Source organism: Trachypithecus francoisi, unplaced genomic scaffold (genome assembly GCF_009764315.1).
Source record: "Trachypithecus francoisi isolate TF-2019V2 unplaced genomic scaffold, Tfra_2.0 Lachesis_group2, whole genome shotgun sequence".
Classification (NCBI taxonomy): domain Eukaryota; kingdom Metazoa; phylum Chordata; class Mammalia; order Primates; family Cercopithecidae; genus Trachypithecus; species Trachypithecus francoisi.
In genome coordinates, this window is record NW_022681465.1 from 33,374,952 (window position 1) to 33,402,880 (window position 27,929).

Genomic DNA, 27,929 nt, shown 5'->3' on the forward strand with positions numbered 1-27,929 from the left:
TCCACATTATTTGCTGCAGAGGTCTTTATTTCAAGCACATTTAACTTTTTACAGGATATAATAATACCCTGGACATTTCACACAGTGCCTGGAGCACTTTTGATTTTTCTTTGCTTCTCTGGAAAAGCACTCAGTTGAAGAGACTGAACTGTGACCTATGGGCTGGAATTCATCAGTTCTTTATTTTAGCAGTCTGAATTCTCCATTAATGATTTTTCACATTAGCAGCTAATCAAACAGTTTAGATAAGGCTGGGAAGAAATGCTTTGCTATATTCACACACATAAAAGAGCTAGAGTAAGGAGAAAATAAACTTCTATGCCATCAATAAAAATTAAGGGAATTCAAAATAAATAATAGCAACTGAAGGAAGATATGAAATATAATGTAATTATCTAAATTAAGAAGCTAGAGAAATAACTGTAGGTTTTCACGCAAGAATATAAGTGAAAATGTAACCTCAGTGTTTGAAAAGCAAAGATATACAAAGGCCAGAGACTCTCTATGGAATATAACTTAATATTATCTTAAAAACACTTACTTCTGAAAATAGACACATTGTAAAAAGTCCCTGTGAGGCAGGAAAAGACATGGGCAGACAAAAAAAAAAAAAAAAAAAATCGGTATGACTATTTAGTGCCATTTTGGGCCTAGAACTATAGATACCATGAATAGATATGAAAAGAAAACTAGGTATCATACATCCAGACTCTGGATTCTATTCAGTCAATAAGGTCACTGGGGACAAGTGACTTAACAGGTGCATTTTGTTACTTAACACTATGAGGTAGTTATTAAAGCCCTCACTTTTTAGGCAAGCAACTCAGAATCAGAGAGTTCAAACGTCTTGATGTAAGTCTCAAACACAGGAAATGGTAACCAAGATTCAAATCCAGGCCTCCTATCTTCAAAAAAATGTTATTTTCTCTTACTAGGATTGACCTGACTGAATTGGTATATCTCCCACCAGTTATCAAATGCAATGTGTATTGTAGAAGAGATGGAAGAATAGTCATATAACCAAGAAGAACTAGAGAAAATAGCATAAAACTGGAAGAAAAAGGCTCCAGTAAAGTGAAATGGCGATATGAGAAAGATAGAACACTGAAACATTCTTTTTTGTGGAACTCCTTATAGTTTTCCCTCAGACATGAAGGTACTAAGGTAACAGACAGTTTTGAGTTCTGTTCTCCAGGGCCAGTTAAACCCTAAGGTAGGAAAGAAATTGCAGATGTTGAAGCATAACCCAGGCAGATATGTTAACTGAGGCTCCAGAAAATTAGCGAAGCAAATCTTGAAGTGATTTTTCTACAAGTTAGGAAGCAGACAGACTTCTAAAACAATATATCTTGGCAAAATTACATAAAGTATTGATAAAGAGATGGTTTGTGAGCTATCTGGGGGGAGGAGGGAAGACGATTCCTAGAAGACTATGAGTTCTCTACAAACAAAACTTGCAAAACCAACCATTCAGCTATTCAAATTTTACAAACAGCATCTATGAAGATATAAAAGGCATGCTTATCAATGAGACCTAATACAAAGCTGGGAGACCTAACACAAATCCTCTGGCTAATTAAGATTAAAATAATATCTGTAAATTGAAACAATGCTAAATGTAATAAAGTGGAACATAATTGGAATAAAGCCCTGAATTCAATATTTTTAAAACACTGCATAAGCATAAACTTCCAGTAAAAATATCAGCACAATTTTTGACATATATTTGGAGATCTTTGAGATTACAAATTCTACATAAGGCGACACAGTGATATAACTGCTAAAAAAAAAAGTGAATACAATTCTCTTCTACTAACAGACATGTAAAATACACATCAAGGGAACTAATTGTAACACTGATCAAATAATACATGAGGTATTGTGACCACTTCTAGGTAAAACACTTTAAAGGGGAGAGAAACCAAAATTCCTTCAGTTGAAATAAATCAGGTCAGCATGAATATCAGTTGAGAGCTTGGAGAATATTCAGTTTGCAAAAGATAAGGCTTTCTTCAAAGATGCAAATAACTGACATGGATAAATGGGAATAAATTCATCCTGCATTACTATAAGGTGAAGTTATGGGACTCAGATTTAGGTAAAATAATGAAGAACTTTATAACATCTAGATGGGTCCCATAATTGGAAAGCCTGTCTCATATCTAGGGAATTTCTTGGCACTGAAAAATTTCAAGCACTGGATGATGGTTGAAGTTGCTGTAGAAGAGATGTGTACTTAAGGTGGGAGGCTGCAGATAAGCTCCCTGATGGACACTTGCTGTTTTGGGTGTACAGTGTTTATTGTTCCATTTTGTGACAACGAAACCTCACCTTTTTTAGTTGACCCAACATTTTGAGCTCCACTCTCAGCCCACTGCTTCAGATAATGTTGACACTACTCCCACGTTTCGTGGGTAGAACAAAAGACTCAGGCTAAGCCACAGACTCAATTTTATTCCTCTGCCCAAAATAATTGGTTTAATGTGCAGTGAGACACAATCTAGGTTAGACCAAGGAATGCTACAAGGCTAATTTTAGTGAGTTTATGTTGACTTATCAGGCAGATAGACTACTATCTCTACTGTGACATTAGGATGATAATGTGAATCGAACCTGCAAATGGAGAGGAGCAACAGAATGAATCAGGGACTGGAAATGGAGCCACCCTACAGAAAAAATGAGCTGTAAAATAGATCCTGATGATGTAATCGGGCTACTATATTCCTTGAAGTTTTCACTTATACAAACTAATTTTCTCTTTTCCTAAGTTAGTTTATATTGAGTTTTCTCTCTTCTTTGTAACAGAAAGAATCTGAAGTTATACTACTTCCAAGATCCCTTCCAACTCCATGTGAACAAATGATAAATGAAATAAGAAATACAACTTCTAACATCTATAAGTTAGGAGCAAGACCCATAGTTAAGTGGGTATATGATGTGAGTTCTGCATAGTACACCCCAACCATAGCTCAGATACATGAAAGAAAGGCCAAGAAGCACTTTGAGTGCGGTGGTGATTTTAAGACAGAAACTCAGGAACAGCTATTACTGAGGCAAAAGCTACCCAGATCCTGTTGGGAAGCATTTAAACTTTAAAGAGCTCTAGCTGCCATGCTGCCCTAACACCAGGGCAGACAAGAGACTCTTTAAAGTTTCATTATACCCTGCTGGCAATAGGCATTTCTTATTTCAGCTAGAAGAGAAGCTTGTTAAAGTAGCAATATTAAAGTAAGGGAGAAAAATGGAAATCAAATTGAGAAAGGGAGTGACTATCATCTTTCAGGAGGTCAGAAGTTTATCACCATTATAATTTTGGTTGCCACGTATATTTAGTGTGGTTAAGTCAAAGAATAAGGGCTGATCAGGGTAACCAGGTGGGAATGAAGAATAATAGTACTGATGAAGACAGCTGACACAATGATATCAAAGGAGCTTTGGGTACTAATTATTAATTAGGAATTATTATTAACTCCAAGTACTGTCTGATATTTAAAGAATGATCACATCTTATGAACTATGGGATATAATGTGCTTCAATTTGATTTAGAATATGCCCTGGTCTTATAGAACCTACAATTTTGTGAACCTCAGAAATATCAGAATGTGAAATATTTCAAGGAAAAATAATATAGGATTTGTCACTATCAAACAGTGGTAACAAGAAGAATGCAGTTTCCAACTAATTTTTAATTTGTATTGTCCCTCACCTGTACATTATAAATTCCACGGGAAGGTACTTCTTCTTTGTATAATCCTTGGATTTTTAATGAAGGACAAAAAAACCCCAAAACTAAGTACTTCATCCAATTTACAGAATGTGACTTAGGAATGATGGCCATGCATTACCATTCAAAGAACAGAACCTGAATTTAATTTGTTCTTTGAACAAATCCAAATGTATTTTCCTAAAAAATAGCTAACAGAGTAATCTACTTTTAAATCTACTCAGAGAGCTGAGGGCCAGAAAAGAATTTCCTTACAACCATAGATTGCAAAATCTGCTAGGGGCAGCAGGCAATACCAGGAAGGGAGAAGGAAAGAGAGAGAAAAAATAGTTTTACATCTGAAAGATGAAGAAGAAAGAAGAAACAGATTTAGTGAGTAAAATCAGCAGTTTTCTCTGAAGACATCTTGCGTGTTCAACTGCACCCCTTTATAGATGTCATTTATCAGGGTAAATACTCCGGGGCTTTGTCAGTGAAACCAGAATCTATTTCTATAGGATCCTGGTTACCTAGATGCTAGCACAGCCAGATAAGCCACAGAAAATGCTCTTAGGTGGTCTCCTGTTTCGTAGTCTTATTTCATCTCCCACCCTAAACTGGACTTCACAGATCCCCTTTTCTATTAAACTATTCCAGTCTCTGCTGTTTACTTGGAAATGAGTATCACATTAAAATGGAAAACTGGCCTTTGTCCAATTTAGCTTTAGCCAGCTGAAACAGTATCAATGGGAGAAAATGATGCTGTAATTTTCTCCTCTGGTAAAATGTGGATAGAAATCCATGCAGAAAATGTAGCAATATTCATTAAAATGAAGAATAAGTACCACGAATAGTAATAGTTTGCTTTTAAAAGCACTTGTTAAAATACCATTAGATGTTCAATAATGACTAAGACGATGTAACAGAGATGTATGAATGAGAATGTTGAGTTTGATTATTTACTTTGAACTCTGAAGTGATCTTTTTCAGATTCCATTTTCAAGTATGACAACTGGAAAGGACAATTAAACAGTAACAAAGCTACCAATCTACTCTGAAATGCTGATTGAATTCCGTCTTCAACTGCACAAAGAAAATTAGACATATGAATATGTGACAGAACCAGGTTTAACATAAATTTAATCAACATCTCTGAAACTGGAGAAGACCAATTGAACTATACATGTATGTCCTCAATTTTCCAAATGAGACCCCATAGTTATACATATGAAAAGAGAAGATATATTAGATTTAATTGATAAAAGATTTTAAAATTTATCTCCCTATGTAAATTTGTATTGAAATAAATGAATAAATGGATATTCATTCCTTAAAATAATTAAAATAACCTTTTATTTTAATTTGTGGGGCAAGCTTTTAAAAATACAATCATGAACATGCTTACAATTCTATTAAAAGCAGTATTGTTAAGTGGCTAAGTGGGCCAACTCTGGAGTTAGATGGGAAGCAACTGAAGCCTGGTTTTGCCACTTGCTAATTTGGGCATAGTAGTACTTAACTTCTTTTGGTTTCTACATCTGTAAAACCTGAATAATGATGGTAACTCAGAGGACACACTCAATAACTGTTTGACGTTTTTACTAAAAATCCCTCTAAGAAGGTAGGAAAGGAAAATCCAGAGGATAAAGCAGGAGTAATAGGCAGTTCTAGAGTTATTCTTAAGTCTTTGATGCTCATGAAAAGAGCAAATCTGAGTAATAAAATTAGTCTATATTAAAACCTGAAGGCCAAGTTACTATTTCTTCACATGTACTAGCCAAACTGCCCCAACCACACTGTCCAGGACAAAGGTCTTGGCATAGTTCTGCACCCAGGACATGAAAATAACAAAAGGGTGTTATTATAGTCAACCAGCAACCTTTCTTAATTGATCACTTATCATGAGCACTCTCCTTGAAGTCTTGAACATTTTCACTAAGGTACTGACTTAACTATCTTTAATGTTATAGACAGATAACAGGAGGGAGCAAAATGGTAAGTGGGTAGAATCACAGATTGCTACTGTCTTCTTTCCATAAACTATTTTGTGAAACTACTTTGTTTTAAAGCACACAAGACTTCCTTTCTGCTACTTACTACAGTCAGATGTTAAAAGGACAAATACATTTTGCCATAAAATCAAATTCTGAAAAACCTTTATAGTTCTCTCACCATTATTCTTAGGTTAATGAAAAAAATTATGCACACTATTTTTATTTTCATTTGCTTATTGAAGAAAAAATATTACTTACTTTCCATCCCAGACATGGTCACCTCTGTGGAAAATCACCAGGTTATTCTTAGGGTCTAGAGCCACCCCAGAAACCTGGCCTGGCAACAAGTATATTCCAGGCCAATCCAGTGCCTCTTCCATGTGGAAATCTAAAAGATATATCCACACATTTAGTGTAAAAAGGAAAGGTCGAATTGCCTCGTGAGGATTCACAATAGTTACAAGAAGCTCATGCAATAACATCACTAGGTGCAAAGAAATAAAAAAGACAAGCCGTGCTCTACATAAATTATACCACATGCACATTCCAAGTAACTTTCTGAGCGATGAAATGAAGTGACTGGGAACTTGGATTAGGACTGTTTTCTTTTCCTTTTGACAAGATGCCTGTAAAGCCAGCTAACTCAAGTCATTAAAGGGTATATTTGAGATGGCCTTCTTCTCAACAAGATTCTTTCTTTACTCTCTTTGGAAAATACGACAACATAACATTTTAATACAAAGCTTTTAAATGTTTTAAATAAATAGGAAGAATGGGCAATAAGCCTGGCACTCTGTGTTCCTCTGTCCCTTTCCCTCATTCATCTATCTATCTATCTATCTATCTGTCTGTCTGTCTGTCTGTCTAATCTATCATCTCCTGAGTAAATTCTGGATATTCAATATAAAATAGCCCCCATAACAAACCATTCATTGATGATTCCTTGTTACACAGAACTAAGATATCAATCTCATTCTCCTAACTTCAGTGACCCTCTAACAATAGGACTCTTTCACTGTTCCCACATTTGGTTTCCTAAAATGAGAGAAGAAAAAAAATGACAGAAACTCTGTGAATGAATGATTTCCAAATTATTCTTATTTCTGATCAGAATATATTTATCTTCAGAGAATATCTGGGTTTGCATGTGTGGGTGTTTTGAGACAGGGTCTCACTCTGTCACCAAGGCTGGAATGCAGTGGCATGGTCACAGCTCACTACAGCCTCAATCTGCTGAGCTCAAGCAATCCTCCCACCTCGGTCTCCTGAGTAGGTGGGACAATACGTGTGCACTACTATGCCCAGTTAATTGAAAAAGACAATTTATTCCAGAGACGGCATCTCACTGTGTTGCCTAGGATGGTCTCCAATTCCTGGGCTCAAGTGATTCTCCTGCCTCAGCCTCCCAAAGCGTGGGGATTATAGGTGTGAGCCACCACAGCCAGCCTCATTTGTGTTAATCCCTTTTATAAACATGCCCATGGATAAAGGGGGATAATGTATATATCTGTACTAATTGAGGATATAGAGTTATGAAGATCACTGTGAAAGCTATTATATCAGCACTGACATTGCTTTCCCTCCCAAATGCTTTAACAAAGATTCTGAGAAGAAAAGCAGCAATTTCAGTCTCAGTCCTCCTTGCCACTCTCTGAAGGATATGGCAACATGCAGTGAAATCCTCAAAGGCAGACATTAAAGACTGGGGGGAGAAAGAGAAGCTCAAAGCTTATATGATCAGCTATGAAAACTTGAGAGGATGCTTCTGTGAGAACAAGCACTTCAAAATAATTCTGTCAACTACAGAAAAGAAAAAGTATCTTTTCACTCAAAATATTTTAAACTTTGTACTTTGATTTTTTCTTTAATAAAAATTAACAAAACATAGAACAGTAGGATGCCCAGATTAGTTCAACCTTTGCTGAAGCATCTTCTTTCTTTCCTTTTTTTTTTCTTTTTTTTGCTTAAGCATTTTCAACGACTATTTCCTGAGTGTATTTTCTGTGTAAGGTACTATGGTAGAATCTGGGAATGCAAAGGAATAAAACGTGGTTTTTGGTCTTAGTAAATAAACGAATATAATAAGGCTATAATAGGATAGGAATATGACAGAATAAAATGTTTTAAAAACCCAGGAACTCAATACTTATGACACAAAGTAGTATGGGAATATAGGAGAGGGCCCAGAATCCTTCCCAAGGCTAGGGCTGGGATAGGGTAGGATTAAGGTCTACTTAAAAGGTTTCCCATGGGAACAAACATTTGTGTTTGCACTTAAAGGTAAGGTGGAATTCATCAAGTGTAGAAGTGGGCAGATAACATTTTGGTTAAAAAGAATAAAAGTGAGGATGTTTGTAATTGCAAAATGTGTTTTTAAGATTTTTAAAAATAATCAGGAAAGAATACATGTGTATGCTGGGTGGAATGGGGGGCTGGGGAATGGATTAGCTGACCCTGAGATCTGGTTTAGACTGGAAAATGTACTGATACCACATAAAGAGCCTGGATTTAACAATGATCATATAGTGTGTAGTGTCTTGACCTCTACTGAAAATTTTGAGGTACATTACAAGTACTTTATTAGCAGCAGTAAAGCACAGAGTCAGGGAATAATTTGCTTTGGAAATATTTTAGAGCATATGAAAATGTCATTGTCACTCATGTGTATTGTGATACACCTTTTGGAGCGAAGGTGGGCAGAATGACAACTGGTATGCCTGAATTTGCAAATAATCCTAGGCATAGAAGTGGATGTGAATGGAGCTGCTCAGATGAACAGTATCTATCATCTGTCACCCTTGCTTGTCATAAAAGGGAGAACAAGTGCAAACTTCTGCTACCGGCAATTGGGAGCCACTGAAGGTTTAGAAATATGTTTTATTGGTACAAAATAATTGTACATATTTATAGGGTACATGTGATATTTTGATACAAGCATGATCAAATCAGGGTATTTAGAATATATATATCACCTTGAACACATCATTTTTTGGGTTGGAAACATTTCATATCTTCTCTTCTAGCTATTTTGAAATAGACAATATATTGTTGTTAACTGTATTTACCCTGCTGTGCTATCAAACACTAAAAGCTATTTCATCTCTCTACATGTTGGTACCCATTAACCAACTTGTCTCCATCCCCCTGAATCTTTCCCAGGCTCTGATAACTATTATTCTATTCTCTACCTCCATGAGATCAACTTTTGAAGCTTCCACATATGAATAAGAATATACTATTTGTCTGTTTTTAGCTTATTTCACTTAACATAATGACCTCCAGTTTCATACATGTTGCTGCAAATGACAGGATTCCATTCTTTTATGGCTGAATAGTATTCCATTGTGTACACACATCACCTTCTCTTTATCCATTCATCTGTTGATATAGTCTTAGGTTGATTCCATATCTTGGCTACTGTAAATAGTATTGCAGTAAACATGGGGGCACAGTTATCCCTTTGACTGACTTCCTTTCCTTTGTGAAAAATGTCATTGGTATAATGATTGCATTAAATCTGTAGATTGTATTAATGTTTTCACACTGCTGATACAGACATACCTGAGACTGGGTAATTTATAAAGAAAAAGAGGTTTAATAGACTTACAGTTCCACGTGGCTGGGGAGGTCTCACAATCATGGTGAAAGATGAAAGGCATGTCTTACATGGTGGCAGACAAGAAAGAATGCAAGCCAAGCAAAAGGGGTTTCCCCTTATAAAACCCTGAGATCTCCTGAGACTTATTCACTACCCAGAGAACAGTATGGGGGAAAGTGACCCCATGATTCAATTATGTCCCACTGGGTCCCTCCCATGACACATGGGAATTGTGGGAGCTACAATTCAAGATGAGATTTGGGTGGGAACACAGCCAAACCATATCAGGTAGTATTGTCACTTTAACAATATGATTTTTTTTCAGTCCATGAGCAGGAATCTTTCCATTTTTTTGGTGTCATCTTCAATTTCTTTCATCAGTGTTTTGTAGTTTTTCTTGCAGAGATCTTTCATCTCCTTGGTTAAATTTATTCATCAGTATTTTTTAAGCTATTGTAAATAAGACTGCTTTCTTGATTTACTTTTCAGCTAGTTCATTATTGGTGTATAAAAATGCTACTGATTTTCATAAGTTGAGATTTTGTGTCTTGAAACTTTACTGAATTACTTTATAAGTTCTAAGACTTTTCTTGGTGAAGTCTTAAGGTTTTTCTCTATATAAGATCATGTCATCTGCAAAGACTGACTAACCTGACTTCCTCTTTTCTGATTTGGGTGCTTTTTATTTCTTTTTCTTGCCTGACTGCTCTGGTTAGAACTTCTAGTACTATGTGGAATAAGAATGGTCAAAGTGGGCATCCTTGTCTTATTTAGTTCTTAAAGGAAAGACTCTCCTCTTATCTCCACTCAGTATGATGCCAGCTGTGGGTTTGCTGTATAGAGACTTCATTACATAGAAGTATATTCCTTCTATGCATAAATTATTGAGTTTTTATCATGAAGAAAAATAGAATTTTAGCAAATGCTTTTTCTGCATCTATTGATATGATCATATGGTTTTTGTCCTTCATTCTGCTGATGTGCTATATCACATTTATTGATGCTGAACCATCCTAATATCCCAGCAATAAATTTCACTTGCTCATGATGTATTATCTCTTTGATGTGTTTCTGAAGTTGGTTTGATAGTTGAGGATTTTGTATTTATGTTCATCAGAGATACTGGCTTGCTCTTTTCTTTTTTCACTGTATCCTTATCTGGTTTTGATATCAAGATAATGCTGGTTTCATAGAATAAATTAGGAAGAATTTCCTCTTCTTCCATATTTTGGAATAGTTTGAAAAAAATGATATTAGTTCTTTATAATTTTGGTATAATTCAGCAGTACCATCTGGTCCTGGGCTTTTCTTTGATGGGAGATTTTTTTTTTTTTATTGATTCAATCTCATTAACTGTTATTGGTGTGTTTGGTTTTCTATTTCTTTATAGTTCAAGCTTGGTGGGTTTTATGTATCCAGGAATTTATTCGTTTCCTCTGGGTTTTCTAATGTATTAGCATACAATTGTTGAAAACTGTATGCTAATACAGTTTTCATACAGAAATCATAATATCTCTAATGATTCTTTATATTTCTGTGGTATTTGTTGCTATGTCATCTTTTTCATTTCTGATTTTATTTATTTGAATCTTCCCTCTTTTTCTTGGTTAGTCTAGCTAGTTTTTGTTTATCTTTCAAAATGCCACTTTTTTTTTTCATTTACCTTTGTATTTTTTTAGTCTCTATTTAGTTCTGCTCTGATCTATTTCTTTCCTTTTACTAATTTTGGGTTTGTTCTTGCTTTCCTAGTTCTTTGAAGTGCATTGTTAAATTGTTTGACATTCTTCTACTTTTTGATGTCGGCATTTACCACTATAAACTTCCCTCTTCGCACTGCTTTTGCTATATTCCATAGGTTTTGGTACTTTGTGTTTCCATTTTTGTTTGTTTCAATTCTTTTTATTTCCTTCCTAATTTCTTCATTGAGCCAAAAGTTGGTCATAAGCATGTTGTTTACTTTCCATGTATTTATACAGCTTCCAAAGTTCTTCTTGTTATTGACTTCTAGTTTTTTCCTTTGTGGTCTAAGAAGAGACTTTATATAATTTCTATTTTTAAAATTTTGTTGAGACTTGTTTTATGGCCGAACACATGGTCTATCCTGGAGAATGTTACATGTGCTGTTAAAAAGAATGTGCATTCTACAGCTGTTAGATAAACTGTTCTGTAAATGTCTGTTAGGCCAATTTGGTCTAAAGCGCAGTTTCAATCCAATGTTTATTTTCTGTCTACATGATCTGTCCGATGCTGACAATGGTTGAGGTCCCCAACCATTACTGTGTTGGAGTCTATCTCACCCTTTAGGTCAAATAATATTTCCTTTATATGCCTCTGTGCTCCAGTGATGCATATGCATATATATTTAGAATTGGTATATCCTCTTGCTGAATTGATCCCTTTGTCATTATATAATGATCATCTTCATTGTTGTTGTTTTTTACTATTCTTAAAGTCTATTTTACCTGATACAACTATAGTTACTCGTGCTTGTTTTTGTTTTTCATTCCCATGGAATATATTTTACCATCCTTTCACTTTCAGTCTTTATGCGTCTTTACAGGTGAAGTGAGTTTTTATGAGCAGGAAATAGTTGGGTTATGTATTTCTATTCAGTAAGGCTGTCTATATATTTTAAGTGAGAAATTTAATCCATTTACATTCAAGGTTATTATTGGTAGGTGAGGATTTTTGTCATTTCATTAATTGTTTTCTGATTGTTTTGTATAGCCTTTTTTTCCCTTTCTTTCTTATTGTTTATCATTGTGGTTTGATGTTTTTTTGCAGTGGCAACACTTGAGTCCTTTCTCTTTCTCATTTGTGTGTTTGCTCTGCCACTAAATTTCATTCTTGTGTTTTTGTGATGGTAGCTACTGTTGTTTTGCTTATAGAGGTAAAATCTGGACTTCCTTAAACATTTATTGTAGAGATGTTCTAATGCTAATGAATTCCCTCAAGTTTTGCTTGTCTGGGAAAACTTTGCTGGGAATAGTATTCTTGGATGAATTGTTTTTTGCTTTTAACACTTTGAATATATCAATTTATACTGTCTCCTGATCTGTAAGGTTTAAGCTGAGAAAGTTGCTGTTAGTCCGAAGGGGGTTTCCTTATTTGTAACTTGATGCTTTACCCTTGATGCTTTTAGAATTTAATCTTGTTTTTAACTTTTGAAAATTCTACTATAATGTGTCTTGGAGAAGACCCTTTATGTTGAAGCTGTTTGGGGAACACTGGGATTCCTGTATCTGGATATCTATATCTCATCCAAAATGGGAAATTTTCAACTGTTATTTCATTAAATAGGTTTTCTATACCTTTGTCCATCTCAACACCTTCTAGAACAATAAAAATTAGAATATTTGGTCAGTTTACGTGTCCTATATATCATATTATGTAGGCTTTCTAATTTTTTAAATAGTTTTTCTTAACTTTTTTTTTTTTTGAGACAGTCTCACTCTGTCATCTAGGATGGAGTGCAGTGGTGCTATCTTGGCTCACTGCAAACTCCTCCTCCTAGGTTCAAGTGATTCTTATGCCTCAGTCTCCTGAGTAGCTGGAATTATAGGCATACACTACCCCGTCTGGCTATTTTTATTTATTTTTTGTATTTTTAGTAGACATGGGGTTTCACCATGTTGGCCAGTCTAGTCTCAAACTGCTAGCCTCAAGTGATCTACCAGCCTCAGCCTCCCAAACTGTGGGATTACAGGCATGAGCCACCATGCTTGGCCTTACCGGGTTATTTTAAAAGATGTCTTCATATTCAGAAATCCTTCCTTCTGCTTGATCTAGTCTATTGTTGAAGCTTTCACCTGTACTTTTTATTTCATTTGATTAAATTATTCAGTTCCAGGATTTCTGTTTGACTCTTTTTTATAATATCTCTTTGTCAAATTTCTCATTCAGACCATAAACTGTTTTTCTGAATTATTTGTATTGTTTATCTCTGTTGTCTTCTATTTTACTGAGCTTCCTTAATATCATTATGTTGAATTCTGTTTCAGGAATTTCATAGATTTCTTTTTTGTTGAGTCTGTTGCTAGAGAATTATTGTGTTCCATTAGAGGTATGTTTCCTTCTCATGTTTCTTGTGTCCTTACATTGATACCTCTATATGTGGTATGACAGCTGCTTCTTACAATTTTATTGATTGGGTTTCATAAGAAAAGATATTTTTCTTTATAGATGAACTATAGTGTTGGTTGAATAGGGTGGTTGGTTTTAATTCTAAGTGGACACAGTAGTATCTGTATGACTTCTTTGGCTATAATCAGCATCAGTGGTGTCTCTGAGTTCCTCAGCAGCTTAGGCTGCAGTTTTTAGTAGAATCTAAGGTGAGCCTTTGCAGAGGACAGGGACACAAGATGGGTTGATCCTTGGGCCCCACTGGCAGCAACAGTGAGTTGAACATGACAGGCTTTAAGCCCCTGGGTAGTGTATGCAGGTATCAGTGGTAGCAGGTCCAGGCAGCTTACTCAGGTTCTGGCAGTGGCAGTGGTGGGCTGGGTGGGCAGTTAGGTCCTTGGGCCCAGGGGTGGCATGCATGGCATCAGTGAAGGCAGTATCAGCACTGAACCTATCCTTAGATCCCCACTGGTACATACGTACACCAGCGTGGTGGTAATGGGCTGGAAGGACCAGTCCTCAGGCCCCACGTGGCTCATGCAGGTGGGTGCTGGCAGCAGTGGTGATGGCAGGCTCGAAAGACCCATCCTTAGAACCCTGGGAGAAGTGCACAGACACCAGCGGTGGTAGACGGGGTGGGTGAATCCTCAGATCTCTGGACAATGTGTCTGGACTCTGGCAGACTGAGTTGATTCCCAGTTCTCAATGATGTGAGCAGGCACTGGCAGGGGCAGTGCTGGGAGGGGAGGAACTGTCCTTAGGCTCTCTGATGCTGTATGCCCATGGGAAATTTAAAATATGGGGTGACATGATTAATGCTGTATTTTTGAAAGTGAACTCTGGAAATAGAGTAGAGGCATTAGATTTAGAAATGACTAAATCTAATGGATTTAGTCATTCTAAACAAGATTAAATGGATAAGTCATTCCCCTGTCAAATGTTTAAAATGATTTTAAAGTTGCTTGAATCTCAGACTGCACTTCATTCATTCTCCTCTCATTTAGTTGTCATAATTCTGCACTCATTTACCACTCCTGAAGCTTCTAGATGGGTTCCAAAGGAAACTCAAAGCTCATGACAATGCAGATATTTAATGGCTTTCGTCACGTTCTCAGAACTCAGAAGCACTACAACTAAACAGAATTCTTCAAGGGCAAGGATCATCCCTTATTCACGGTTTTGTCACCAACTGTCACACAGCGCCTGGCCTACTTACTGTATGGCCTGATAAATGCATTAAAGTCTGTGTTTTAGTTTCTGCTTGTTTATGGTATCAACGAGCATTCAAATTCCCCTATAACCTTATAATTCATCTGTACTAACTTTTCACCCATAGCAGAATGCTGAAGATACTATGAGAGTACTCAATGAAAATGCTAATTGGCTAATTACTATCAATAAAGACAATAAACATATATAACGGCTTCTGGAACCTTTCTATTCAGCGGTCTACCAACTAGGTACTGGGAGCTAAGTGCTCATGAAGATGCAGAGTTACTATTCTGACAGAAAATATGCAACGTCTAAAAATTGCATTATTTTGGGGTCAAATATGAATTTCATAAAATATTGGAAATACTGTTTAAAGAACTTTAATCTGGCTATGAACGATCTCAGTTATCATATGCCCTTAAACTGGTAGGTGCTTGGAAGTCTGCAAAAAAATATGGACGCATAGGTTGTTTTGAGCCTATCTTCACCAATTACAAAAACACTCATTTGTCACATATTAGGAATCCTTGTAGGTTGGAAATGTTAAAGAAGGAAAATTAATGTAAATATCTAGAACGTATTTATAAAAATATACACCTTCAGTGAATTTTCCAAACAGTAAAAATGATGTGTAAAAAAATGTATGAAGTCTAACACCATGAGTAACCTGATTCTTTTAGTACTGATTGTTTGGAAAAATTATATTCCATTGTTGTTAGTTTTATTTTAAATTGTCTTTGCACACTTATATTACTTAGCCAAGTGTTCAAAACTTTCAGGATCTGAGTCTCTTTATTAACCAGAAATTCTAGGATAGTTAAAGAAAAACTGAGTTCATCTTTTTTTCTGTGAATATTAGCTAAGTTAATTAATGTTTTTGCTTCCAGTGTCCCCATATTTTTAATTATCAGGTAGTTAAAGGCTATTCCCTATATGTTAAATGATCAAGAATAAAGGCAGTGATGTAGGACTAGTGTGTATGTAGGTGGAATTAATACTGATTATTATTCCAATTCCTGCTCATCATGACATGAGAATCAGAGAATGCTAGAACTGTATCTGAATTATTCCATATAACTGTCTCATTTGACAGGAAAAGAACTTCAGCCTTGAGCCAGACTTTAGGCCTCAATTTGAGGGATAGTTTCTAATCCCCAATTAAGGACAATTTCAAATCCTTATTAAAGAAATTATATGATAAAATATATTTGAGTTCTACCTTAAACACTTTTGAGGATAGAGAAGTTAAAAATTCTAGTTCAGATTTCTTTTAGTTATTATTTAAGAAATGATTCAATACATGACTAGTTAATGCTACAGATTTACAGTGTTAGCCTAAAAATTAAATACTAATTTCTTACCCATGATCTTGGGCAAGTCATTCCCAACTCTGTCAGTTGCTTTAAATTCAGATAGCAAATGATAAAATTATTTCAAGCTTGATTGCTTGTTTTTAAAATCTGAAGTTGAGAACATATTACTAGAAACAATACTTTTAGAAAAATAAGGTAAATACACATTAGCTATTGATCCTAGTAGCTTTGATACAAATTTGTTTTTGTTTCTTAGAGATGATTAAAAAGTTGAAAGAAACCTTGAAATCTTAAAATATTTTTTCCAGTGACATATAACACTTTTTAATGATAAATAAAATATATCATTCTACAAAGAATCCTTGCATTTATTATAAAGGTTAATGTACAGCCGCATATCCTGCCATATATTCAGAAAAAGAAGTTACTACTTTTAGAAAACAATTAAATATAGCTATTGAAATTGCATCAAATAATCATGAAAAAGGATAATAGATTGCACTTTTCCAGAAAGAGATTAATATTAGTGATCACTGTTGTATTCACATGAAATTATTAGTAAGTATTTGAAAGGGCATTCATTTATCTGTGTTACACAAAGACTAACAGAGCTAAAGTTGAGGAAAAAATGTAATTTCAAACTCAGAACTATGAATTAATTTCAGTGTAAAAAGGCTCTTCACATTTAATTTTAAGAAATAGGACTGAAAAAAATCACTAGAAGACTTCAACAACAACAAAGTGTGGTGCTTGGTTTTTCCGTACTTGTAAATTTTCATCTTTTGAGAAAAGGAAGACTTATTTTGGCCAGGGATTGTTATTCATCAGAAGTGCCAGCAATAACTATAATTAACTAAAACTATTGCAGAAATATTTATACCAAAGTAAGAAAGAAAACAAGAATTAATTATAATGTTTCATTTAATGGGAGTGAAGTGAGGAAGAGATTTACCATATAAATAGGGGCTCAAAAACATTAGCAGAATTCTTTTCCTTTTTAAAGTTGCTTTAATTGCAAATGAGATTTTAATCTTGGTAAAACTGGCTGAATACTGACCAAGAAAGCATGACCTATCGATATACCTATAATACCTACAGTTATTACAATTGTAGCCTGAGATAATTAGATGACTGGAACTAAAGCTTCAGAAAATAGTATGTTTTTGAAACCCTCTTCCTATTTGTATATCTAGGGTGTTTGTGTGTATGTGTGTGTGTGAGAGAGATGCAGAATAACAGAGTGATTAAGAAGCAAGACGTGGGAGCAAGTCTGCCTGGCTTTGCATCTTGGTTTCTTGAGCTGTGGCATTTTGGACATGTGACTTAACCTTTCATCACTTTCTTCCTTTCTAATGAATCAATGCATCTAAAACACTAAGCTTGGCTCAAAGTAAGTGCAATGTATATGTGTTTTTTTTTTTTTTAACCATTCTCCTCCCCCCAGAGATGAAAATTCAGCCAACTGAATGGTTTATTTTACCCTAAAAATTCTGCAAGACTTGAACCTAGAAGACTATGACTGAAATATAAGAATGGACTCTGAAATTAAGTAAAAGTTGTTCATAGAAATGAAGAAAACACTAAATGTATCATAAGAATAACTGAACACCTTCTGAATCCTCTTATCTGATCAGAATTGTCACACAAATGCAGGTATATTTTCTCACATCCAGAGGTTTGTAATACATACTGAATCAGGCTTCCACACGCAAGTATATGGTAGTCCAATCAAATCTGCCACTAGAATAGCTAGTTCTACTTTTTAAATGTTCAATGAGTCTAGTTTCCAGAGGGCAAATAGAATAAAGATACCTAAGATTTTGTTTCTACTCTATTAATGCTATCTCTATCTAAACTATTAATGATAGAAACTAAACTATACCAAGTTTAAAAAGAAGTGCATCTGCTTCTTAGTTTATTGAGGTTAGCATTTTCACACTGTATGTCATATATCACATGCAAACACCAAGGTAGATCAATGTAAGTGATCACACGTTTGAAGAGTCACAAGCTCCCTTTGTGATACAACACTGCCAAGTCACTTTTTTCTCAACTTATCAGCTTAAAGTGTCAAATTTTGCTGCTTTCCTGCATACTGCAAGAAAATTCTCTGTCTCACAAATGCTCCTTAAGATCAAGTAATCAATATTTATACTTTGGTATTTCATTTTTAAAAATCTCAAACATAACATGACAGTAATGGTAGCAGTAATAGTCACAAGTGTTAATGTACCATAACAGTGTTAAATGCTTTCTGCATGCTGACACTGTTCAAAGCACTTTGCATGTATAATAATATCATTTGACCTTCACTTGAACTCTGTGAGGAATATACTATTATAATCCTCATTTTATAGATGAGAAAACTAAAGCCCAGATTTTTTTTTTTAATACTTGCGTAGAGACCACATAGAAAACTGTATAGCTGGAATTCAAAGCCACCATGCAGTCGGGTACCTGGACCTATAATATTCTACATTATACTGTCTCCACGAAGTAGTTTCTAAATTTGATTTTGGCCAAATACAGAACTGCTTTTGGGGAAGCTGTATTGTGTGTTTGTGTGTGTGTGTGTGTGTGTGTGTGTGTATGCATGCGTACACGCGTGCGCATGTGTGTGTTGGGAAGCCTGTGATTATTACCTCCTACTTGATGGGTGTCCTTTCAAACAACAGTTTGAAAACTTCTGGTCTAGTCTATCTGAACTTGTCCAGGAAGTTTCTGTCGCTAATGGTGTTTTCACAATTGTCTAGAGTTTTCACATCTTCACCAAAAATCATGAAGATAAAACCTGAAAAAATGCTATTCGCAGTTATTTGTAGTCCTAGAGATACAGTAAGACACAGTACTTAACTATCTTGTTCTGGGGAATGATAAGGACTTTCTCAGCTGTGCAAAGTCAGCAGATATCATTCTATTGTGTTCTTCATGTAGCTTGGTGACCACTGATATCCAGACCATACTGAGGTGGAGAACCCAGTTTTAAAGGCAGATGCCAGGGTGGAAATCAAGTGGAATCCTGACCAAACTAAAGGTTCAGAAAATAGTATGTTTTTGAAACCCTCAGGTGTTCCTAGGCCTGCCATATAGTCACAACCAGATTTTTGAGCTAATCTGTTAATTTCACCCTTGAACCCTCAGGTCAACTGGATGGGCTTCATCAGCATATTACAGTTCCAGCATATAGACAAACTGATGAAATCTAAAATACTGCCACAGAAAACACCATTGTATTAGATTATGCTGGTGTCAACAACTGGGGACATCAGAACAGGGTTCTGAATAGAAATCTCCATCTTCTAAGCAGTGAGGGTCCAGTGTTCCTGGATAGTTTATCTGAACTGGGCAAGCACATTAGCATCTCTTTGAGCACAATTGTATTGAAATGTAAGAAACTGGAAGATGTACACTGGAAATAATAAAGTCCAAGTTTTAGATTTAGATCTGTGACCTCATTCAAATAGATTAACTTCTGGCTTCAGCTTCTTATTTGAAAATTAACAACAGATGTTAAAGATATCTGAAATAAATATGAGCTATAATATTAAGCGACAGACCAGCCTGACATTTTTGTTTTTATAATAATCTCATATAAAAATTACTTTCTTCTTTGCAACAAATATAATTCCTTATTGCAAATTAGGCACTTAGGGAAACAGTTAATTCCTCCAGACCATTAGGCTCATTCTCAGCTTTGCCTGGAGTAAAGAAAGGGTATGAAAAAAACAATGGAAGATTATATATCAAATTTCTTCTCTTTGACTATACCCTGAGGACTAGACATTAATGAGATTGCTAATAAGTTTTATTAGGGCCCTATATGCTAATGACTTCCTACTTTATTTTTTTGCAAAATGGAAGCTTCCTGAGGATAGGTTTTCCTCTGGCTTACCCAAAGGAATGAAACAGCATCAATTAAAGTTAGATATTATACTGCATTGCAGTAAATGGTGAAAGAGAATTAAGAAAAAGCCTTTTAGAAATAGCTTACCTAAATATGTTTTTGTTTTGCATTTTATTTTTTAAAAGTTTTCGTAATTAGCGTAGTGAAATTACATCAAATCATTTTAGAAAGGAAATACATGTTCCTTTCTTAATTTGCAGTTGTGCTGTATGTTTCTATGGCTCATTGTTATTCACTTCAGTGACATTCACAGGAAGGAAATTTCCCTAAACAGATCCTAGAGAAGCATTTTTCTCTTGAGCACTACCATTTGACCACTTTGGAAAGTATGAGGATATTTGCTAAGTATATGCACTTGGGTATTTTAAGGGCTTATTTCGTGGAAAAACTGAAAGTTTCTGAAAGTTTCAGAAATGCGATATCTTAAGTCAAATTCTGACTGTGACCTTGACACTCTTGATGCCTACAAATGACCAAGATATCATTTCAAATCCAAGAATAACAAAGACAAATCATGGAATAAATAAAGTATGCTGCAACTCACATTTCACACATGAACACAATTGTATTCCTACCAAAGAGGCTCTTTTCCCTTTTATATTTCCATGTTGTCTGGGTTACAATTCACTGTCCTTAAAATATAAGTTCAGGCAGACATTCCTGTGTGTTTTGAAATGGATAGGGGCATGATAAACTGTAAATTTCTAGGCATCATACTCAGAGATGCTGATTCAGTTGTTCTTCGATAGGATTCAGGGGTCTAAATTTTTCTTACACGCCCTAGGTGATTCTGAGGCAAGGAGGTCCAGGGACCACCTCGTGAGAAATACAGTTTTATTCGACAAATCCAGAATGAGCTACAGCAGGGCTGATCCTGTTTAAACACAAAAAGTTAAAAATCCAGGTTCCAGTTAACATCTCACAGAAACCATTACGCCAGTACCAATGGACTATGTTTTGAAATTCTCATGTGAGCAAAAGGCACTGCATATTATTTTTTTTCAATTATAAATAAAAATCAGCTGGGAGTTAAATAATTTATGGCTTCCTATAAAGCTGAATTTGAAAACATCAAGCTGGCAGCCTGTGCCATTCCAACCCACACATGGACAGCTGCCATGCACGCATATCCGTTACTTTTTTGAGATTATCTCCACATGCTGTATTATCTGGCTTTCCACATTAGCAAGTAACATGAAGCACAATCAACATCACAGAGGCCACAACACAATTAAAGACAAAGATGAGGCATCCATAGCTTGCTGGTATGGAAACCTGAAGGGAATAAGGTATTATCCTCTACTTATGGAAGCCTATTTGGGATAAAAATAAAGATAAATCTGATAGTTATGGATTTACTAGAGGTCCCTTCAGAAATACTCAACTTTCCAATTAAGATTGTAATCAATAATGAAACTTAAGAAATCAAAATCATAAAATGGTTATATTTTACAAGTCAACTGGATGAGAATGTTGAAAGTGTAAGATTCCTTTGAGAGGAATTTTATTACCTTACAAGGAGATAGTATATGAGCATTTCTTACACTGGGACTTTACATATCAGGTTTTGAATTTTCAATGTATTTCCATTGAGCAAAATGAAAAATATTCAGTTGTAAGAATTTTTATCCTGAATTTCATATGCCGCATTTCCCCAAATGCTCCAAATATTTTTTGGTCCTTGTAGTTCTGGCTCACCAATAGAACAGACACTAAATTTATGCAGTAATAGATCAAAACCGAAACAAAAAAAAATCTTCAAAGGTGGTATCTGATAGCCCAAATCTGAGTAATATTTTTTCTAATGGTAATAAGTCCTTTTCATTGATGAATTTTTTCACCCATTAATTCTTATTCCCTTCAGGTTTTGCTAACGTGGAGTGTAGCATTTCACACTTTATTGCTTAAAAGAAACCCTACACGCACCTCCTGTGTGTTCTGGTTCCCAGGTGCCTTCACCAGGTAGGGGCTGCTGTAATGAGGAAACTCTGCTCTCTGGTGGCCTCAAGGTAGATACTAGTCTGTGGAATTTGTGAATTCTGTCTCTGACAAGAATAGCATTACCCCTCTCATGTTCTGCACCCTCTCTGGCATCAGACCGACCAAGATCCTTTTTTTGAACTACATTTGCAATCTCAGCTACCAGGTCTGACTCTGATTCTGCCTTTTCTGTAGGATTATATTTGTGCACATGAACAACATCTTCCCTTTCTCCTAGCAGCTTGGAAAGTAGTGAATAGAAATCACCTGTGGAAAAAAGAGAAGAGATAAGGGTGTGGAGGGTAGATAAGATTGCAAAATTTACAAAATTTGGTGCTTTAAAAAATATCTACTCATTTCTCATAATAACTAAGAGAGAAGTTTGCACTCAGACTTTTAAGTATAGGAGGGGGAAAAAAAAGAAAAATTCCTAGACCAGTGAAATACTTTATTTCATATATCATCTATTTCTTTATGTTATAACATCTATTGACATATTAGTAGGAAAAAATAATGCTTATGTAATTGCATGGCACATTTCAATAAATGGTTTGCACAGTATAGTTTAATTGATATGGAAATTAAGAGCTCATCAAATTTCTAAAATAAAATATCATCAATAGCTACATTAGATAACTGCTACCTGCACAAGAAACTCTTTGCAGTTGTCTTAAAAAACCTATTAAAGTGTAAGCCATAGGAAACGAAATATACATTTCTTGAGCAGGAAATATACATTTCCTGTAAAACACAAGTAAATATGTATCCATTTGACAATTGGGGAACCTAAATTTTATTATTATTTTGTTAGCAGTGCTACTGTAAGTAACTCTAGTTGCTCCTCTTAAACCAAAAAATGAGCAAGTGAGAAAAATAATTTTTTGAGCAAAGAATACTTTTAAATCAGCTTCAAACAAAGGAAAATATTTTAATAAACTGATATAATTAGGGTGATTCATCACTAAAATGTATTTTATGCCTTCCTGTATTAAGGAGTAAACTTGGGTATGGGACGCCAATTCCATGAAAGCAAATTATTTATAAAATATTATCATATATACAAAATATGACTACAGAAAGTTCATGAAGTATTTTAACCCTCATCATTCCCACGATGACTTCTAATTCATTTATATCAACTGTGTGAATGGTAAACATATTCTCAATGAAAACACAAATCTGCTCTCCTACACCAAACCCAAGGGCAACCACCAATTCTTCCTTTTCCTCATCCTATACTAAGTGCTGCCAATGAAGAAATTACTTATGACTATGGAGTCCTGTTGCTTACATTTTAATTACATTTACAGCACAATTAGAAAACATTTATAAAATCTCTTTTCATGACCATTAGGAAATGAAAACGATAACTGGTTTAGCCATGATGTATTTCACTGAAGAATATATTATTAAGAAGGTGGTGCAAGGGGAGATGAAGTCTTTTCAAAATGATGCTAAGAGATTCTGTCATGTTTATAAGTAGCCTTGGTTTAATGTTTCAAAGTAGGTTTTCAATTCTTGCCAGTGAAATCAGATTATCCCAGGTGAAATCTTCAGTCAGAAAATAATTACCAAGTAATAGGGCCAATCTCAGTAAAATGAACAAAGCAAATTGTAAGTCAACCAAATCTATTAGGGCACAGTGGCTTTCTGCCTCACAGAAGAAAAATTAATACAGTACATTACTGCTAAATTCTCATGTACCACACATTACATATAAATAGTTTCATATGCTTATACAATGAAACGTCTTATTTAGGAAATAAAATACAAGAGTATTTCAGGGAGAGATAAGCCATTATTTAAAAACTTGAGGCTGGGAGTGGAGGCTTACATTTGTAATCCCAGCACTGTGGGAGGCCCAGGCAGGAGGATCGCTTGAGCCCAGGAGTTCGAGACCTGCCTGGGCACCAGAGTGAGACCCCATCTCTTTAAGAAATAAAAAAATTAGCTGGGTGTTGTGGCATTCAATTATAGTCCTCACCACTTGGGAGGCTAAAGTGGGAGGACTGCTTGAGCTCAGGAGTTCAAGGCTGCAGTGAGCTATGATCACGCCACTGTACTCCAGCCTGAGTGACAGAGACAGACCCAGTCTCAAAAAAAAAAAAAAAAAAAAATTAATTAAATTAAATAAAAACTTGAATCCATACGTTTAAGCTATTATTGTTATTGAGACAGGGTCTCTCTCTTTCACTCAGGCTGGAGTACAGTGGCGTGATCATGGCTCACCGCAACCTCTGTGTTTAGGGTAGTCTTGATGGAGGAAGACAGGTTCAGAACTATGCAGTCATTCAGGTTGGCAAGAGAGAATCTAAAAGCTGTGATAAAATATCAAAGGTAGGGCATTCCAGTTCATGTGAATTTATCATTTAAAATTGTCACTGGGTTAGGAAAGCAAAAATTGTTAAAATAATGTAACAGGCTTGGCTGCACACAGTTGCACAGGCCTTGCCAGAACAAAGTTTCAAAGCAGAATCTCTACAAACATCTCCTTACATGAGAGAGAAAGACCACTAGATGGCTCTTACATTCCTATGCACAAATCGGAAAGATTTTTTTCCTCTTCTAGTGTACTGGATATAATATGGAATCCTGAAATGTCAACCAATTTTTTAGTCATATTAAGATATTTATTTAGAAAATATATCTAATGCATATAACAGAGTAGAACATAAGTAAAGCAAGTTGGTGGTCCTGACTCCTGTGTCATCTCTCAACGTTTCCTTTTTCTTTTCAGTTTATGTTCCACTCATATTGGCTTTTCATTTCCTTGAATATCAAGTCTAAGAAGATGTTGTTTCTTCTGCCTGGACCACTCCCTCCCCACTAATAAACTAGCTCCTCAACTTTCAGATCTTAGGTGTCACATCAAAAAAGCCTTCCTTGATAATTCAACTCAGGGGTCTCTGCTGGGTGCACCTATAGCACTCTGGTCTTTCCCTGTAAAGGCAACTCCTCAATTCAAATACACATCAAACCCTATTTCTGTGCCTCTAAGTGAATTCTACTTTGTACTTTTAAGTAAATTCTACTTAACCTAATAAATACAGTGACAACAACCTTTAGAAATTATTTTGTAGATTTAAAGAAGGCAGTTAATATTAAAATACCCAGTCCAGTGCAAATCATAAAGTAGGTGTCACTATATTATAGCTATTATAATTACTAACTGAAAAAACAAACTAATTGCAACATGTATCTGCTTCAACCTGTGGTTTACCTAATATTTTAAAAATCAGTTCCTTTTTCGTGGTCAAGCATCTGGATTTTCATAACAGAAAACAAAACGCCCTTTTAGGGCCAGGTGTGGTGGCTCATGCCTGTAATCCCAGCACTTTGGGAGGCCAAGGCAGGCGGATTACTTGAGGTCAGGAGTTTGAGACCAGCCTGGCCTACATGGTAAAACCCCATCTCTACTAAAAATACAAAAATTAGCGAGGTTGGTGGCGGGCACCTGCAATCCCAGCTACTTAGGAGACAGACGCATGAGAACTGCTTGAACCCCAGAGGCAGAGGTTCCAGTGAGCCGAGATAGTGCCACTGCACTCTAGCCTGGGAGACAGAGTGAGACTCAGTCTCAAAACAAACAAACAAAAAACCCTTTTAGGTTTCTAGCCCTCTATTTTCTTAATAAGTCACTGTGGCTACTACAGCTAATTGGTTCCTGGCTTTGCCAAAGGAGGCTGTATCTGTACTTTCTCCGTGTCTTTTAGCATATTTTTGGAAAAAGTCTCTCTACTCCACTGTTCTGAATGCCATTCCTCCAGCACTCCCTAAAGCCTCTCCTGTCTTCTCTCTTTTCTTTTCTATTAATAAATACAACTTCTTTACCTCATATCTGACTCACAGGCTATACATACACTCACTTAGGGCTTGAGTTGTTGTGGAGGTGGGGAGAGACCCTCCTCTGACATAACATACCCTTCCGGCTTTTCCATCTTCTTTCTTCATTTACAAGCTCCAACACTGTCCAAAAGAACTTTCTGTGATAATGGATGTAATCTATGTCTGCACTGTCCAACCTAATAGCTGCCAGACGGACACATGGGGCTGAGTACTTTGTAAATGGCTAGTGTACCTGAGAAACTTAATTTTTAATTTTTTACTTTGAATTAATTTATATTCAAAACATAAATATTTTCATCTAGTGTCTACCATATTGGATGGTGCAGGGTTACTTGCTGATTCATTCTTCCTTACATCCTTTTCCCTCTCTAAATTGGACGCATTTCTTTCCACTTCCTATTTCAAAACTGTATGACTTCTCCAAGAGGTAAAGGATGCTAATTGCCAATGCTAATAGACTCTTTAGTTTGATCTACTGGGAGCCTGTAGCCCTGCTGAAAGTTCCCTTCAGAACCTCTTTCCTTATAATGTTGTTGTTTACAGGTCTTCTCCACCTATCATCTGTGCTTCCTCTTTTTTCCGTCCACCATGTAAAAAAGGCTGGTGTTTTGGGAAGTCTTGTCCCTGACACATTTTTCCCCTGGCTAAAGCCTCTTCCTACTAAGTGATCTCAGTCACTTACAAAACTTAACCTACCACCTCTAGGCACATGACTACCAAGCCTGGAGGTCTCCTAACACCAAACTGATGTTACAAAACTGTCTTCTGGAAAATCCCACTTGGATGTCTGTCTCATAGGCATTTTGAACTTAAAGTGTCTAAAATGGAGCTCTGTATCTTCTCATCATATTTTAACTTTTTTATAGTATCCCTCTTAGTGATGACACTCTTTTGAGTAAATCAGCTAACTGTACTCTTCTTTCTCTAACAAGTGAGTCAAAAGGTCCAACCTAGGCTGATTTGTAACATCAACTTTTTCCTCCTTACCACCAGTACTCATTTGGGAATCTTATCCTTTTATTGTCATAGTGAAAGACTCTTCTGCTTCCTCAGAAAGGACCCCCATCTCTGCTCTGGATGACAAAATCTGTCTAGGATGGTATTAAAAGTGGCTCTACCTCTACGGAACTGATGAGTGATTGATGGCACCCTACCCGCCTTGGACATTCCTGGGTTATATCTCCATAGTTACCTTTGCTGTAGCTCTGTCCAGCTATATATTTCTGGGTGGTATTTTCTTTTTTTCTTTCTTTCTTTTTCCACTGGACTAACTTTGATTGGTGGCATTTTTTAAAAAATTATACTTCTGGGATGCATGTGCAGAATGTGCAGGTTTGTTACAGAGGTACACATGTGCTATAGTGGTTTGCTGCACCCATCAACCCGTCATCTACATTAGGTATTTCTCCGAATGCTATTCTTCCCCTAGCCACCTAGCTGCCAATAAGCACTGGTGTATGACGTTCCCCTCCCTGTGCCCATGTGTTCTCATTGTTCACCTCCCACTTACGAGTGAGAACATGCGGTGTTTGGTTTTCTGTCCTTGTGATAGTTTGCTGAGAATGATGGTTTCCAGCTTCATCCATGTCCCTGCAAAGGACATGAACTCATCCTTTTTCATGGATGCATAGTATTCCATGGTGTATATGTGCCACATTTTCTTAATCCAATCTATCACTGATGGGCGTTTGGGTTGGTTCCAAGTCTTTGTTATTGTGAATAGTGCTGCAATAAACATACGTGTGCATGTGTCTGTAGAGTAGAATGATTTATAATCCTTTTGGTATATTCTAGGTGTTATTTTCTATTTCTGTTCTGGGACTCACTGCTAAGGTGACCATATAGTTTGTTTCTCAAACTAGAATACTTTTTAAAAGGAAAGGGGTGTTACTAATATATATACCAGGCATTAACTGGGACAGTCCTAGAAAAATGGAGATGTTTGCTGCTTACCAATTGTTGACAGCATTAACATATTAAGAACTATATAAACTATAGAAAATAATAATAGCAGCTAAAATTTCTTGAGAGCTTAGCATGATCCATTCACTTTGCTGTATGCTTTATACTGTTTAATACATTTAATCTCTATTAGTTATTATTGTCCTTGTTTTATATGAAGAAACTAAAGGTACAATACTAACCTGCACAGCTGGTAGGAAATTGAACTGGAATTTGAAAGAGATGGCCTGACTGACAGTTGCCCTCCAAACTGCTCACTAGACTGGATTCAGGTTCCCCTGTCTTTTCTGTACT

At 35.8% G+C, this 27,929-nt stretch overlaps 1 protein-coding gene across 16 annotated transcripts in view; it reads right to left on the reverse strand.

Annotated features, from left to right (window-relative positions):
- PAM (peptidylglycine alpha-amidating monooxygenase) overlaps window positions 1-27,929 on the reverse strand; it is a 174,924-nt gene that overhangs the window by 33,309 nt on the left and 113,686 nt on the right. For 8 of the 16 annotated variants that reach the window (XM_033179011.1, XM_033179014.1, XM_033179013.1 and 5 more), the window contains exons 14-15: window positions 21,774-22,094; window positions 5,957-6,086 (exon numbers count right to left, since the gene is read on the reverse strand). In XM_033179011.1, the coding sequence (XP_033034902.1) occupies window positions 5,957-6,086; window positions 21,774-22,094 (451 nt within the window). The remainder of the gene's footprint in view (window positions 1-5,956; window positions 6,087-21,773; window positions 22,095-27,929) is intronic. The other 8 variants (XM_033179016.1, XM_033179022.1, XM_033179021.1 and 5 more) reach the window with 1 other exon arrangement.